General features: G+C 52.9%; 1 protein-coding gene across 6 annotated transcripts; it reads right to left on the bottom strand.

Moving 5' to 3' along the window:
- Positions 1-870: 870 nt before the first annotated feature.
- znf318 (zinc finger protein 318) lies at positions 871-15,244 on the bottom strand. Of its 6 annotated transcripts, none has more exons than XM_072390439.1 (12): positions 14,807-15,244; positions 14,082-14,179; positions 13,370-13,823; positions 12,039-13,227; positions 10,443-10,537; positions 9,600-9,699; positions 6,635-6,954; positions 5,064-5,240; positions 4,889-4,982; positions 4,318-4,436; positions 2,736-4,131; positions 871-2,567 (listed from the first exon to the last, which is right to left on the bottom strand). In XM_072390439.1, exons 1-12 carry the CDS (start codon positions 15,062-15,064, stop codon positions 1,279-1,281), a joined length of 5,589 nt encoding a protein of 1,862 aa, XP_072246540.1. In that variant the 5' UTR covers positions 15,065-15,244; the 3' UTR covers positions 871-1,278. The 6 variants fall into 6 exon arrangements, with proteins under 6 accessions (XP_072246540.1, XP_072246538.1, XP_072246541.1 ...); XM_072390437.1 differs by having other exon boundaries at positions 871-2,675; XM_072390440.1 differs by having other exon boundaries at positions 871-2,480; positions 2,718-4,131.
- Positions 15,245-15,502: the final 258 nt, after the last annotated feature.

Raw genomic sequence — 15,502 nt, forward strand, 5'->3', positions numbered from 1 at the left:
CCATGGCGATTCATCTCCGAGTCTCACCTGCATCCTCAGCTCACGGCTGCTTCTCTTTTCCAGGAGTTCCTGATGCTTTCCTCTGGCTGCTCTGGGGGGAAATCCCTTTTCCTGCAGCTGCTTTCTTACAGTTCTGTCATCGACTCCTGCTTCTTCAGTTCAACATTTCCCGCTTTCTGACTCTTGGAGTTTATAATCCTCTGTGGATTCCTGTCAGTCAGCAGCTGGAACAGCTGGTTAAACTCTTTAAACTCACATCTGTGCAGGTTTTTGTGTTAGAAATGAACATTAAAGGCTGATTCCAGCATGTTTTCCTCTAACTGATCTGAGAAGAAGAAAAACAACAGTTTCACTGAAATATTTCGTCTGAAGTCAGAAAGTTCAGCTGTTGAATAAAATAGTTTTGTGTCATATTTCTGTACCTTTTTAAAATAAATAAAACAGCTTCTGAATTCATTTCATTCATGTTTCCACAGGTTTTTGTTTTAGAAATAAAAGCTCATTTTTCATCTGTTATTTACCAACAGTTCAGCCTTTATATTGTCCAGCTGTATTTTCTTGTAAAAGTACTTTTTCATGACATATTTTCACAGGTCTTTTACATCCAAATCAGAGACTAAATCAGGCGGTCCACCGTGTCTCTGAAGCACGAGGCTGAGACCAACATCACAGCAGGTCTGAAATGTAGAAGTTAAAAGAAGCCGATGAGACACAACATGAAATAAGACTGAATAAAAGTCAAAGAATCTCTAACCTTTAACCTTTAACTTACCTGTATTTTCCATTTGGTGTCTTCTGAACTGCAGTTAAACTTCAATAAAAGCTTCATTTCCTCGGTCTTCACTTTATAATCAACACAAACAGGTCTGCTAGGTTTTCTACACCAACCTTTATTAAAACTCTACTGAAAGCAACACTTATTACATAAGGAGGGGTCACCTGATGGTCTGAGCCGCGACTTTATTCACAACATCAGAAACAGCCGAGAATCCAGCCACGAAAAGAAAACTACAAACAGTGAGCAGAACTTCGGGAGGAGAAGCTAAACCATTCGATCTGTGAGACGGACTCCTTTAAAGGAGCCGGGCCTCCAGAACCCGATCGGATGGATCAGTCCACGGTTTGTGCTTTGCCTCTGAGAGACAGCGAGATCTCACTTTAATGTCCGCTAACTTCATGTGAGGCTAAAGGAAACAAAGTGGTCTAAAACCAGACTGAGCTCCAAACATCCAGAACGTTCAGAACATAAAACCGATCCAGGACCCCGCCACGCAGCCCCTACTCAAAGTTAAAATCATAGTCAAAGTCCAGGGAGGTCATGTCAGGGGGGAGGCCCAGAGTTTCTGGGGTGATCTCCATCATCGAAGGAACCCCCTCGACGGCTGCTTCGGCCTCCGGCTGCGAGCCGGACTCTGGATCTGACGGGTCCAAAGCTTTATGGTCTGAAGGAGCAGAGTCAGGGTCCCCTGAGGCCGGCTCAGGTTCTGGTTCAGACTGGCTCTGCTTCTGCTGCCGCCGGGTCTGGTATCTGGTCTGGGAACGAGTTTGTCGGGTCGGACCGGTGGCAGCAGGACTCTTCTTTGCTGGTACGGCCTTGCCTCTGGTTTTGGGACCCGGTCGGGTTTTGGACTGCAGCTCCAGAGCGATCTCTGGATGAGACGTGCCGTCCTGGTCCGATTGTACTGGGGGAGGTTTGGGCAGGGGTCCATGAACTGGTTCCTGCTTCGAAGGATTGGCTTGTGGATCAGATTTGGGAGGAGAGGGCTGGTCTTGAGACGCACTCTGAACATGGGACTGAGGTGGTGTCAGTTTTGGTTTTGGTTGGGTCGTTGGTGAAGATGTTTGAGGTGGAACCACCTCAGCTGTTGGACCTGTGGTGGACTGAAGGGACCAAACAGATGTGATCTGAATGTCTGATCCAGTTTGGAGACCTGGAGGAGAGTCCTTTGAGTGCGGTTGGGGAGGTGTTTGGACCTTAGCTGGAGGTTGGCACTGGGTCAAAGGCTGAGGTTTTTGGGGGGGTTGGCTCTGAGTTTGGGTTTTGGGTTGGGCTGGAAATGAACTGTTAGTGGTGCTGCTCCTGTCAGCTCTGGGGTTTGCTTCTGGTTTGGAGAAGGACAAGGGACCCGTCTGGCTGCTGTAGAAGATGCCGAATAACTCCCGGGCTCCAGCTGCAGCCAGGTTGCTTTTCAGCTTCTCAGACTTCTGCGGCAACTTCAGGAAGGGTGGAGGTTTGACAAATACTGTACAAGTCTGCTCATCCTCTGGGACGCCGGGAGCTGCCACGTCAGAGACTATCTTTATCATTGCTGGTTGTGCAAGTGGAGCCATGGAAGGAGGTGGTGGTGCTGGGCTAGGTGTAGCCATGGAAGAAGGAGGTGGTGCTGGGCTAGGTGGAGCCATGGAAGGAGGTGGTGCTGGGCTAGGTGGAGCCATGGAAGAAGGTGGTGGTGCTGGGCTAGGTGTAGCCATGGAAGAAGGTGGTGCTGGGCTAGGTGTAGCCCTGGATGAAGGGGGTGGTGCTGGGCTAGGTGTAGCCCTGGATGAAGGGGGTGGTGCTGGGCTAGGTGTAGCTACGGAAGGAGGTGGTGGTGCTGGGCTAGGTGTAGCCCTGGATGAAGGGGGTGGTGCTGGGCTAGGTGTAGCCCTTGACGTAGGGGGTGGTGCTGGGCTAGGTGTAGCCCTGGATGAAGGGGGTGGTGTTGCCCTGGATGTAGGGGGTGGTGCAGCGGCAGCCTGGGCGGATGCAGGTTTGGTCTCGACTGGAGCAGATTTAGCTCCTGATGGTGCTGGCTTTGGCTCCACCGGTGAGGGGTCAGAAACTGGTGGAGCGCAGTTAACCTGAAACCGTCCAGGTTCTGCCTGAACTGGGCCAGGTTTGGAACTGGGTGGATCAGGCTTAGTTTCAGATGGTGCCGGGTGTGGTTCGGTTGGACTGGGTGTAGAAAGGGCTGAACTCCCCTCAGATGGTGCAGATCGAGACATCGATGGAGGGAGTTTAGGCCCAAATGGTTCAGGGACACCGACCGGTTCGGGTTTGGCCTGCGGTGCCGTGTAAGCATTCTGGGGCCTGACGAGGGGGCCTGACCCAGGGCCCAGTATACCCGTGCTCTGGGGTCGAATGTTAAGGAAGGCGTTCAGAGGGGCGGGTTTTCCCGCCATGGTCGGTTTCCTGAGCTGGGCGGCGGGTGCAGGGAGGTTCGGCCGGATCCGTCCTCGATTGGCCGACACCCACGGAGGAGAAACACAAGGCTCGCTGCCCAGCTTCTGAGCAATCTCCTTGGCGACTGCCATCGACTTTGCAAACGAGTCCTCCATGGAGGTGGACTGCTTCCTGGCAGCCAGTTCGTCCTCCTTGATGAACTCTGCAGCAACCTTCTGCGCCTCCTTGGCCAGCATGTTCTCCTTCTTCTTCCAGGTGAACTTCCCGAAGGTGGCGGCTGTGAGCACCGAAGCTGGTTTCCCAGCCTCCAGGCTCTGCTTCCGGAGCTTCGCCCTCATGGCTGGACTGGGTCCACAGAAGATTTTGGGCAGCTCGTAGGGTTTCGGTGGAGGCTCGGTCCTGCTGAGGTCCGGTTTCTCTGCGGTTCTGCCTTCCTCAGGCGTTTTACCTGCCTCGGCCTTGGCTTTCCCTTCATCTCGCTCCCTGTCGTATCGAACTCGGACCTCTGAACATTTCTCATGCTTGTCCTCGTCGTCTCTCTGGCTGTACTTTGGCCGGTCGTCATCATCCCGGTGACATCGGTACCGATACTCTTCATCCCTGCTGCTGTTTCTGTACCGGCCAGCCCGGTCCTCATCCTCTCGGCTGTGGCGGTGCTTCTCGTCCTTCTTGCTGTACGAAGGCCTCTTCTCCTCAAGGCTCTTCTTAAAATCCTCCTCTTTCTTGCTTAGCTTCAGATAATTCTCCTCCTCCTCCTTAATTTTGGACTTCTCGTCCTTCTGCGCAGGATCCCCTTCCTCCTTCTTCTCTTTGTCCCGTCTCTCCCGCTTGTGTTTGGCCTTTTCCTCTTTGCCGCCTTTCTCCTCCTCGTCATGTTTGCGCTTCTTTCCACTGGCCTCCAAAGCCAGGCCGGCCTGGCGGTCCAGGTTCCTCCTCTGCTCGTACAGCGGGTTCTCGTACATTTGTTTCTGGTGGAGAAGGCATCAAAGAGAGAAACAGTGAGGAAGAAAAGTCAGCATCTACTTTGAGCTGCTATGCTAACATTTCTAAATAAGACTGAGTCCCGACTCCTCGTCCCACAGGTAATGAACTGATTCAGGAGGTTGTTATGTGGAAGCTTCAGGTTGACAGCTGAGATTCCACCTGTTAAATACCTTGTATCTCTCGTTATGAGCGTGAGTGACGACGTGCTCTTCAGCACAGATGGCGTCTCCGTAAAACTCCTTACAAAGCAGGCAGAAAAATCCTCTGACAGGGACCAGGAACTCCGAACCTGCAGCCAAACACAGGTGGGAGAGTTTAAACCTCAGGTGGTGAACACATAAACTGCCAATCATGTTTACCTGAAGGTGGTCTCCGTTTCCAGAGCCTGTCAGGACAGGAGAGAGTTAGATAAAGAAGAAGAGCTAAAGATGCTGAGGTTATGTGAGAGCGGCCTGGTGGAGGAGAGCTGTAACGGCTCAGCAGTGACGGGTCATAATGAGACCACCTGAGCGGTTACAGCGCTGCTCAGGTGCAGGAAGACAAGAAAAACCAATGAAATGCCGTCAGAGGGTGGACAGCGGCCTCCTCCGCGCGAGTCGCTTCGTTAGCACACTTTTCATTTAGAGACAGAGATCCACTCTGAGCTCCACCTGGAAGCAGAAGATGGCTAACAAAATTCACTGGCACCACATCACTGAAGGTGATGACATCACAGGATGTGTGGCGGCGCGCTGCCAGTACCTTTGGCCGGTTTCGTCAGCTTCTCCTCGGACGGCATGTTCTTGGAGATTTTGGTGGGGGTGGAAGCCCAGGGTCGGTCATACGGGTCCAGCGTCTGTGAACAGAACCAAAGCTCAGACCTCTCCGGGTACGAATGCTTCACTAAAAAAGGGAATCTGGCAGAAGAAGAACAAACCTTTCGATGACATTTGCTGTGCAAGTGCGTGAAAAAGTCAAACATGGAGCCAGAGGTGACGTTACAGTTTTTGCACCAGTGGTTTCCAGCGTCATAGTATTCGAACGGGTCGGGTGGCAGGGCCGGCGCCACGCTGGGGACGGGCGCCGTATTCAGGGCCGGCGCCGCTGAGGTCGGCTAAAAAACAAAGATGGAGGAGGGTCAACTCAGCAGCCGTCTGTGTGCTGCTCTCTCACAGAAACACTGTCCTACAAACAGCGCCACAAAATATGAAGCAGAAGAAGAGTCTTACCTTCGCTGAGCTCCAGAACCACAGATGTTATCGTGTCCCGCCGCCGCCGCGCTTTTCTTCGACCGTAACAGCGAACGCGTTTAAACGCAAAAGTCCCAAAAACAGGCGGAAACTTTCCTTCCGTTCAGACGTAAATCTCCCGAGCCGCCGGCTCTAAAGCGAGTTTTTCACCGCGAGTTTTCAGGCTAACGCGGCGTCCGCGAAGCAGCGCCGTTTGCTCCCGTGTCGGCTGGTTTTAACTCTAAAGAAGAAGCTTTTTGCAGCTGAATTACTTTGGACTTGATGCTTGGAAGAGAAAACGTCTGAAAAGTCTTTTATAGACTCGGGCCTGACAGGCCTCCGGCTGATAAAACACTTTTTACTGATTACTGTTAGAATTATTTTCCTTCAAGCTGTTTGAATGAACCGGGCTTTACAGACAGAACCAGGAGGCTGTTTGAATGAACCGGGCTTTACAGACAGAACCCGGAGGCTGTTTGAATGAACCGGGCTTTACAGACAGAACCCGGAGGCTGTTTGAATGAACCGGGCTTTACAGACAGAACCAGGAGGCTGTTTGAATGAACCGGGCTTTACAGACAGAACCCGGAGGCTGTTTGAATGAACCGGGCTTTACAGACAGAACCCGGAGGCTGTTTTTAGAACCGGGCTTTACAGACAGAACCAGGAGGCTGTTTGAATGAACCGGGCTTTACAGACAGAACCAGGAGGCTGTTTGAATGAACCGGGCTTTACAGACAGAACCAGGAGGCTGTTTGAATGAACCGGGCTTTACAGACAGAACCCGGAGGCTGTTTGAATGAACCGGGCTTTACAGACAGAACCAGGAGGCTGTTTGAATGAACCGGGCTTTACAGACAGAACCAGGAGGCTGTTTGAATGAACCTTATTGCCCACATCATCATAAGCTGCTGCTCAGCACCATGTGACCGGTGACCAGAGATCAGCTGACTAACTAAAGGCTTTAATTTAAGTAATACAGTTGAAGTAATTTAAGTAATAAAGTTTAAGTGATTTAAGTAATAAAGTTTAAGTGATTTAAGTAATAAAGTTGAAGTAATTTAAGTAATAAAGTTGAAGTGATTTAAGTAATAAAGTTGAAGTAATTTAAGTAATAAAGTTGAAGTAATTTAAGTAATAAAGTTGAAGTAATTTAAGTAATAAAGTTGAAGTAATTTAAGTAATAAAGTTGAAGTAATTTAAGTAATAAAGTTGAAGTAATTTAAGTAATAAGGCCCTAGCTACGCCCTCTGACGGCAGCTGCCTGCGTTACCTGTACCTTTACTGAGGAGCAGCTGGCAGCCTGATCGCCCTCTGGGCGCCGCTCTGGCTCCAGTTTCTTCTTCTGTGCCGGCGGTGGCAGCGGCTCTTCCTCCTGGACCTCGGGCTGCTTGCTGGTCCTGCGGGGCCGGTCTGTTGGGCTCAGGCCCAGGATGAGAGCCACCTTCTCGATCTCGTTGCGTTTCTTCTCGGCAGCTTCGTGCTCCTTGCGGAGGTTGGAGATTTGAGTCATGACCTCCTCCTGCAGCCGGCTGATCTCCTGCAGCAGGGGGTCTTTGTGACCGTCCCTCTCCCGGCGCTTCTTCCTCAGGAGCTCACCTGGAAACAGACACATCCTCAGAGACTAACCCGGAGAAGAAGACGGCGGCTGTACTTCAGAACACCTCATTACACTCTGACTGAGTCACTGCTGTTAAAACTGGGAAAAACATCATGAACTTTGGTGGAAGATGCCCTCTGAGAGCTCTGAGCTCCGGTAAAAACCTCCAATCATCTTTCCTCCTGAAAACAATCACGAGGTTAAAGTCAGATGGAGGAAAAAACTCAGCTGTGTGGGTGTGAAACTCCAGATGTTCAAGAAGCAGCTGCAGATGCTTCACCTGATGCATCTGATCAGGAAGGTTACCTCAGAGATAATATAGAATATTATTTTATTATCAGGAAAATAAAGATAAAAAGGTAAATATAGTGCTGTCTGGACTACATGAAAATAATGGAGCGTCGCCATAAAAGCTGCAGCTGCAAGGAATAGTCGGGCTTCAGTCACGTGATTAAGATGACGAGCGAAGGCAGTAAAGTAAAACTTCAGGAAGTAAAACAGCTGCAGAGTCCGTGTTGTACGGATCTGGAGCCAGTTGGAGGGCAGGAAGTAAAAGCGCTGCAGAGTCCGTGTTGTACGGATCTAGAGCCAGTTGGAGGGCAGGAAGTAAAAGCGCTGCAGAGTCCGTGTTGTACGGATCTAGAGCCAGTTGGAGGGCAGGAAGTAAAACCGCTGCAGAGTCCGTGTTGTACGGATCTGGAGCCAGTTGGAGGGCAGGAAGTAAAACCGCTGCAGAGTCCGTGTTGTACGAATCTGGAGCCAGTTGGAGGGCAGGAAGTAAAACCGCTGCAGAGTCCGTGTTGTACGGATCTGGAGCCAGTTGGAGGGCAGGAAGTAAAACCGCTGCAGAGTCCGTGTTGTACGGATCTGGAGCCAGTTGGAGGGCAGGAAGTAAAACCGCTGCAGAGTCCGTGTTGTACGGATCTAGAGCCAGTTGGACGGCAGGAAGTAAAACCGCTGCAGAGTCCGTGTTGTACGGATCTGGAGCCAGTTGGAGGGCAGGAAGTAAAACCGCTGCAGAGTCCATGTTGTACGGATCTAGAGCCAGTTGGAGGGCAGGAAGTAAAACCGCTGCAGTCCGTGTTGTACGGATCTAGAGCCAGTTGGGGGGCAGGAAGTAAAACCGCTGCAGTCCGTGTTGTACGGATCTGGAGCCAGTTGGAGGGCAGGAAGTAAAACCGCTGCAGAGTCCATGTTGTACGGATCTAGAGCCAGTTGGAGGGCAGGAAGTAAAACCGCTGCAGTCCGTGTTGTACGGATCTAGAGCCAGTTGGGGGGCAGGAAGTAAAACCGCTGCAGTCCGTGTTGTACGGATCTGGAGCCAGTTGGAGGGCAGGAAGTAAAACCGCTGCAGAGTCCGTGTTGTACGGATCTGGAGCCAGTTGGAGGGCAGGAAGTAAAACCGCTGCAGAGTCCGTGTTGTACGGATCTAGAGCCAGTTGGACGGCAGGAAGTAAAACCGCTGCAGTCCGTGTTGTACGGATCTGGAGCTAGTTGGAGGGCAGGAAGTAAAACCGCTGCAGAGTCCGTGTTGTACGGATCTGGAGCCAGTTGGAGGGCAGGAAGTAAAACCGCTGCAGAGTCCGTGTTGTACGGATCTGGAGCCAGTTGGAGGGCAGGAAGTAAAACCGCTGCAGAGTCCGTGTTGTACGGATCTGGAGCCAGTTGGAGGGCAGGAAGTAAAACCGCTGCAGAGTCCGTGTTATACGGATCTGGAGCCAGTTGGAGGGTAGGAAGTAAAACCGCTGCAGAGTCCGTGTTGTACGGATCTGGAGCCAGTTGGAGGGCAGGAAGTAAAACCGCTGCAGAGTCCGTGTTATACGGATCTGGAGCCAGTTGGAGGGCAGGAAGTAAAACCGCTGCAGAGTCCGTGTTGTACGGCTCTGGAGCCAGTTGGAGGGCAGGAAGTAAAACCGCTGCAGAGTCCGTATTGTACGGTTTTAGAGCCAGTTTTGAGACAAAGATACAAACAATTAATCAACAAATATGTTGGATGTGACCCGTATCTCAAGAAGATGAGTGATTTTTCCACAGAACCTAAAGATTTGTCGAGGCTATTGACATGACAAACTGACTGGTCCTTCAGACATCTTACTACACCGAACAGCCAATGAAAGCATATAAAAGCCTAACCCTAACCTGGATAAAAGCCTAACCTTAACCCAGATAAAAGCCTAACCTTAACCCGGATAAAAGCGACCCTAACCCTAATTTTTTGGTCAGCAGGTGGCTCCACAACCAAACGGCTCCATGATGATTATCGCTCGGTCTTCACCAGGGTGAGTGTTTGTTCTTATATTGTTTTATCTGTTCAGATGCAGCTAACAGGAGCTGCTATGATGTCAACAAACATGCAACACATCTTAACGACGAAGGGATGACCGGATGACTGTTGGACCGGGCCCCAAAGTTTCTGACCACACCCTGATATATGCTCCCAGGAACCGAATATGTCCCCTTTAAGATGGACAGACAAATCCCAGAGATCAATATAAACATGGATCCTGAGATCGTGTTCTAACCCAGTCCTGGTACCTATGAGCTGCGATTGGCTGAGATCCGGAAGAAGCTCGTGGTCAACAAACTTCAGTCATCACTGAGTGCCTGATGTTCTGTTGAGCCGGATCAGAACCCTGAAACTCACCCTGCTGCTTCCTGAGTCGCTCCAGCTCCTTAATGAGATACTCCTTCTTCGTCATCCTCATCTCCCTCTCCTCCTTCAGCTTCTCTCGCTCCTCCAGAACCTGAACAGAACCATAAAAAGCCACAATAAGATGGTCACACCTGCAACCAGGTTCCACCAAGTCGCCGGACCCGCCACATCCAGCAGAACCAGCTTCCAGCAAAGGACATCGTAACACCAGAGGCTGCTGGTTAAGGTGTTCAACAGGTCAAGCGTCTGGTGAAGGTGTTTAACTGGTTAACTTCCTGGCTAAGGCGTTGAACTGGTTAACTGCCTGGTTTAGGTGTTTAACTGGTTAACTTCTTGGCTAAGGCGTTGAACAGGTTAACTTCCTAGCTAAGGCGTTGAACAGGTTAACTTCCTAGCTAAGGTGTTTAACTGGTAAACTTCCTGGCTAAGGCGTTGAACAGGTTAACTGCCTGGTTAAGGCGTTTAACTGGTTAACTTCCTGGCTAAGGCGTTGAACAGGTTAACTGCCTGGTTAAGGTGTTTAACTGGTAAACTTCCTGGCTAAGGCGTTGAACAGGTTAACTTCCTGGCTAAGGCGTTGAACAGGTTAACTGCCTGGTTAAGGTGTTTAACTGGTAAACTTCCTGGCTAAGGCGTTGAACAGGTTAACTGCCTGGCTAAGGCGTTTAACTAGTTAACTGTCTGGTTAAGGTTAACTGGTTAACGGCTGTTATTCTGAGCCACTGTGTTGTCTGATAACAGACAATAAAACGTTAAAATACGTTCAAGCTGGTCTGAATTTGTTGGTGCACAGCGCTGGTCAGAACAAACAGGAAGTGATGCGTAATGCGACACCTTTTTTTTCTGGCTCTCGTTGTTCTGCTCGTCAGAAACTCTTCTGTCCTGGCTGCTTCGCTTGTTTCCGTCCTGAGCGCCGCTCCTCACAGGACCTGAAAATACAAACCATTCATGTTAAAAGTGGTCAGAGTGGGTCGTCCAGTCACCGGAAGGTTGGCGGTTCGATTCCCACTCTCGCCGCTCAAAGATTGGTGAACTGACAGCTGGAGGGGTGGCAGTCCACCTCCTTGCCATGGCCGAGGTGCCCTTGAGCAAGGCAGCGTACCCCCGGGCGCTGTGATTGGCTGCCCACGGCCCCAGAGTATGGTCTCTAAGAGTGTGCGACGCGAGCGTGTTCAACAGAGTGTGTTTTCCATGACATGACGATAAATCTGAGCTTAAATCTGAATGCTTCGTTTTACTTCCTGAAGTCAGAGTTGCCCTAAAAGTTCAACTACTGCAAAGCGTTGGTCGCAGATACGAACAACTTCTTCCCCTGTTGCATCCAACGTTTAGCAGGCATCTCCGCTATCTTCTTCCCTAATAAATCCGCTTTGCTGCCTGTTGCAGGCGTTTCTGATCCCTGAACGACCATCAGAGCCAATTTTAACCGAGAAGCTTTCAAAGCAGTCGTTCCAAAAAGGTGGAGGCTCTGAATGAGGCACCAGGCGCAGCTCAGGAGGGAACTGAATCAGATGGTTTGTTTGAGACAGACGAGTAAAATAAAGTAAAAATACTGGAACCCTGAACACTCGAACCACGAACACTCGAACCCCGAACACTCGAACCCCGAACACTCGAGCCCCGAACCCTGAACACTCGAGCCCCGAACACTCGAGCCCCGAACACTCGAACCCCGAACACTCGAACCCCGAACACTGAACCCCGAACACTCGAGCCCCGAACACTCGAACCCTGAACCCCGAACACTCGAGCCCCGAACACGCGAGCCCCGAACACTCGAACCCCGAACCCCGAACACTCGAGCCCCGAACACTCGAGCCCCGAACACTCGAACCCCGAACCCTGAACCCCGAACACTCGAGCCCCGAACACTCGAGCCATGAACACTCGAACCATGAACACTCGAGCCCCGAACACTCGAGCCCCGAACACTCGAGCCATGAACACTCGAACCCCGAACCCTGAACACTCGAGCCATGAACACTCAAACCCTGAACCCCGAACACTCGAACCCCGAACACTCGAGCCCCGAACACTCGAACCCCGAACACTCGAACCCCGAACCCTGAACCCCGAACACTCGAACCCCGAACACTCGAGCCCCGAACACTCGAACCCCGAACACTCGAGCCCCGAACACGCGAGCCCCGAACACTCGAACCCCGAACCCTGAACCCCGAACACTCGAGCCCCGAACACTCGAGCCATGAACACTCGAACCATGAACACTCGAGCCCCGAACACTCGAGCCCCGAACACTCGAGCCCCGAACACTCGAACCCCGAACCCTGAACCCCGAACACTCGAACCCCGAACACTCGAACCATGAAGCGCTGATGAGGCCCAAAACTTTTAAACTTTGGTTTCACCTCATTTTGCTTCGTCAGATAAAAAGTGTGCAGTGCACTGTCCCTTTAAGAGGCGGCTCACCTTTGACCCCGGGCTCAGGGGCCGGTGTGTCGTAGGGATGCTTGTAGGGCAGAGGGGGGGGTTGCTCGTTGACAGCGGTCTTGGGGGGCGGGGCCATGCTGGGAGGCGGGTACATGGGCGGCCACTGCTGGGACATGTAGGGCAGGTAGTTCCCATACTGACTGTAAGCCGGTGGGGGGAAGCTGGGGGGCAGCATGCTGTGGACCTGCGTGGGGGGGAAGGTGGGGATGGGCATCCCGGTGTGGGGGGAGATGGCGGAGGGCTGGACCGGCTGAGGTGCCGGATCGCTCCACTCGCTCTTCGCCTCCCGCTCTTTGTAGGTTTTGGGCGGAGCCACGCTAGTCTTCTGCTCGCTGTCGCTGCTCCAGCTGCCCCCCCGCTCCGCCTCACGCCCGCGGCTCGGACTCCTGCTGCTGCTCGAGCTGGAGTTGCTGTGGCTCCGCCCCCTGCGGCCACGACTGCAGCGGCTGTCGTCTGAGCTGCCGGACGAGTACCGGCGGCGGCGCGTGGGCGTCTTTGGCGGCGGCCTGCTCCCCTGGAGCCTCTCTTTGGTCCTGGCGGCCATGTTGCTGATCTCGACCACGCCCAGATCCAGACCGATGGTCTTCAGCAGGTCCTGGATCTTCTCGTACTCCTCCAGCGCCTGGCGCTCGCTCTCCTCTAAAGGTTCTGTTCCTGGCGGGTACACGGGGTTCGACACCTTGATGGTGATGTTCTGGTCGGGGCTGATGGCGGCCCGGCTCGCGTACCTGCTGTCCACCTTGCTCACAGTGGGAGGGGCCTGCAGCTGGGTCGAGGGTCCCGGCGGACAGCCGTACACCTGACTGACGATGGCTCTCTGCGGCGGAAGCTCGCCGTACAGCGAGTCCTCCGTCACGTCTCCATACAGCTCCAGGCCCTGCTGTACCGGCTCCGGCGCCGGTTTGGGCTCCTCCGAGTCGCCGTACAGGAACTTCTCTTCATCGTCGATGTCGTCCCCCATTTTCTCCGGGGCGCCGGCCATGGAGCTACCCAGCAGGTTGAGGATCTCTTTGATCTCGGCGTCCAGGCCGGCCCGCTGAGCCATCTGCGGGTCAGAACGCAGCTCCGCCAACATGGACGCCACGGCGTGCGGGTCGGTGCTTCTAACGGCCTGCAGAAGCTGGTCGGCCATCCGGGACATGTCGGACCGCGGAGGAGAGTCTGAGCCCTGCAGGTGGAAACAGAGTGACATCATCGATCATGTGACCACATGTAACGCCCCCCCTGACGTCACCTCTCTCTGACGCCTCCTCTCTTCAGACCGATTCAATCAGAACTCAGACAGAACCGAGCTCAGGTGCGACTCCTACCCTGACAGACGGCGAGTCGTCGCAGTTGTTCCGCTTCTTCAGGATGGATTTGGTGGGCAGCGACAGCATCTCCTCCAGCTCCTTCCGGCGCCGGGCCATCTCCAGCTCTTTGAAGCCTTTGCTGACGTTCAGGCTGTTCTCGTCTTTGCTGCCGCTGCTCGAGCTCGACCTGCTCGTGCTGCGGCGGCTGCGGCTGCGGTGCAGACTCTTACTGCGCCCGTGGCTCCGCCCCCGGCTCCTTCCTCTGCTCCTCCCCCTGGACCTGGACCTAGATTTGGATCTGGATCTGATGCGAGGTCGACTCTTGCTCCGCCCCCGGCTCTTGGCCCGGCTCCGGTCTGGGCTGGGGCCCCTGTGCCGGCTCTTGCTCCGCCCCCGGCTCTTGGCCCGGCTCCGGTCTGGACTGCGGCTGCGGCGCTGGCTTCGCTCATATTCGGGCCGTGAGGGGTAGTCCCTTTCAGGAAGATAAACAGAACAAACGCAGTTTACAACTGGGCTTTTAAACCAGCTCAGAACCACTTTGGTTCTTGTTCTCAGACAAACATTTCAAGCTCAGATCACCTGGTTCTGCTCTGTAAGGACGGTTCTGAACAGGAAACATCGCGAGTGGGCTCGCACCAAACCTACTAAATGTGTTTATGTGTGGTTCTGAGGAGCAGAAACGGCTCAGGAAGGACTTCAGGAGCCGATCCACTGAACTGTTTCTGGTTACCTGTCGTGATGGCGTGGGGGGGCGGGTCCGGTCAGCTCGTTGCCCACGGTGATGACCAGGTTGTGGTCCAGAGGTGGAGCCCGCTGTGACGGAGACCTCTGAAAGAAGGTCCAAAAATAAAAAGCTGTTTTACTGGCTAAAGAAACTGAACAAATATTCACCTGAAACTGTTGAAATGTTTCTTTCTCAGATGAGTTAGAAGCAAACATGTTGGAATCAGCCTTTAATTTCATTTCTAACACAGAAACCTCCACAGATGTGACTTTAACCAGCTGTTTGAAGACGGGAACTGATTAAATTAGCAGATTCAATAACCCAGATTAAACACGATGATTGGGATTGATGACAGCGGTCAAACTGACGGTTTATTTCCTGAAAAGCAGCAGAATCTTTCATAAATCGGCAGCTTTCGGTTGGTTTCTGCTGTAAACTGAGGTGCTGTTTGCCAGCATGCAGCAACACAGTTTAACAGTAAAACTGTAACTTTACCTCAGTCATTCATTCTCTCAGGAAAGAGCGTCCAACGGCCAATGCTTCGTTAAATCGGTCAGTTTTTGAATGGAGTTTGGTGAGCAGGTGTTACTAAACAAACGGTGTAAACACGGAGAACTGGGATATTTATCAGAACTCCATCCGAAGGAACACAAATAAGAACGAAGAACAGTGCGTCTGGACAAATAACCGTTTTCATGCGTTTCGTGTTGTTCGGGTACCGGTCCACTCACCTCTCTCGGAGGACCACCAGCCCAGTACTCACCGCCGCGGTGACTTCCTGCACCGGGCGAGCTGTACCTCCTACGCGGGGGGGAGTGGCGGTAAGAGTCCGGGTGACCGTGGTCGCGGTAGTCCGGGTGGTACGGAGGCCGGGGCCTATTCCTTTCATCCCGGTAGTTCGGTGACGGGTGAGACCTCGGTGGAGGTGGACCTCGGCCTTCAAAAGGCGGCGGGTAGTCTCCCCTCGGCGGAGGCCGACCACGGAACATCTCCTCTCGCAAGGACTGTCCAGCGTCCCGCGGCCGCGCTGCGGATGTGTCCGGCGGCTATCAAACCGACAGCAGAAAGCCGGAGCCGGTCACTGTCTGTCTGGAGCCGCGGATAAATAATGTTTAGATATAATAAAGTTGATTTCCAGCGCTGCTGCATGCAATGAAACCTCCTCCTTCTTCTTCTTTAGACACAAAGAGTACTGCGTGATATATACCGCCCCCTGGAGTATCCAATCAATACTGCAGCTCCGGAGGTTTCACAGGGGTCCCAGAGGGGACTCACAGGGGTCCCAAAGAGGTTACACAGGGGTCCCAAAGAGGTTACACGGGGGTCCCAAAGAGGTTTCACAGGGGTCCCAAAGAGGGGTTTCAAAGGGGACTCACAGGGGTCCCAAAGAGGGGACTCTAATCCCAGTCATAGCCTTTGGCCCCACG

The sequence above is a fragment of the Leuresthes tenuis genome, unplaced genomic scaffold (assembly GCF_036924035.1).
Source record: "Leuresthes tenuis unplaced genomic scaffold, fLeuTen1.0.hap1 SCAF_8, whole genome shotgun sequence".
NCBI classification, from domain to species: domain Eukaryota; kingdom Metazoa; phylum Chordata; class Actinopteri; order Atheriniformes; family Atherinopsidae; genus Leuresthes; species Leuresthes tenuis.

Coding starts and splice junctions, on each gene's coding strand:
- znf318 (XM_072390435.1), bottom strand. CDS start 15,064: ATGTTCCGTGGTCGGCCTCCGCCGAGGGGAGACTACCCGCCGCCTTTT. Junction 6,955..9,599: donor GCGACTCAGGAAGCAGCAGG/GTGAGTTTCAGG, acceptor GTCTGTTTCCAG/GTGAGCTCCTGAGGAAGAAG. Junction 5,241..6,634: donor CCAGCTGCTCCTCAGTAAAG/GTACAGGTAACG, acceptor TTTGTTTTTTAG/CCGACCTCAGCGGCGCCGGC.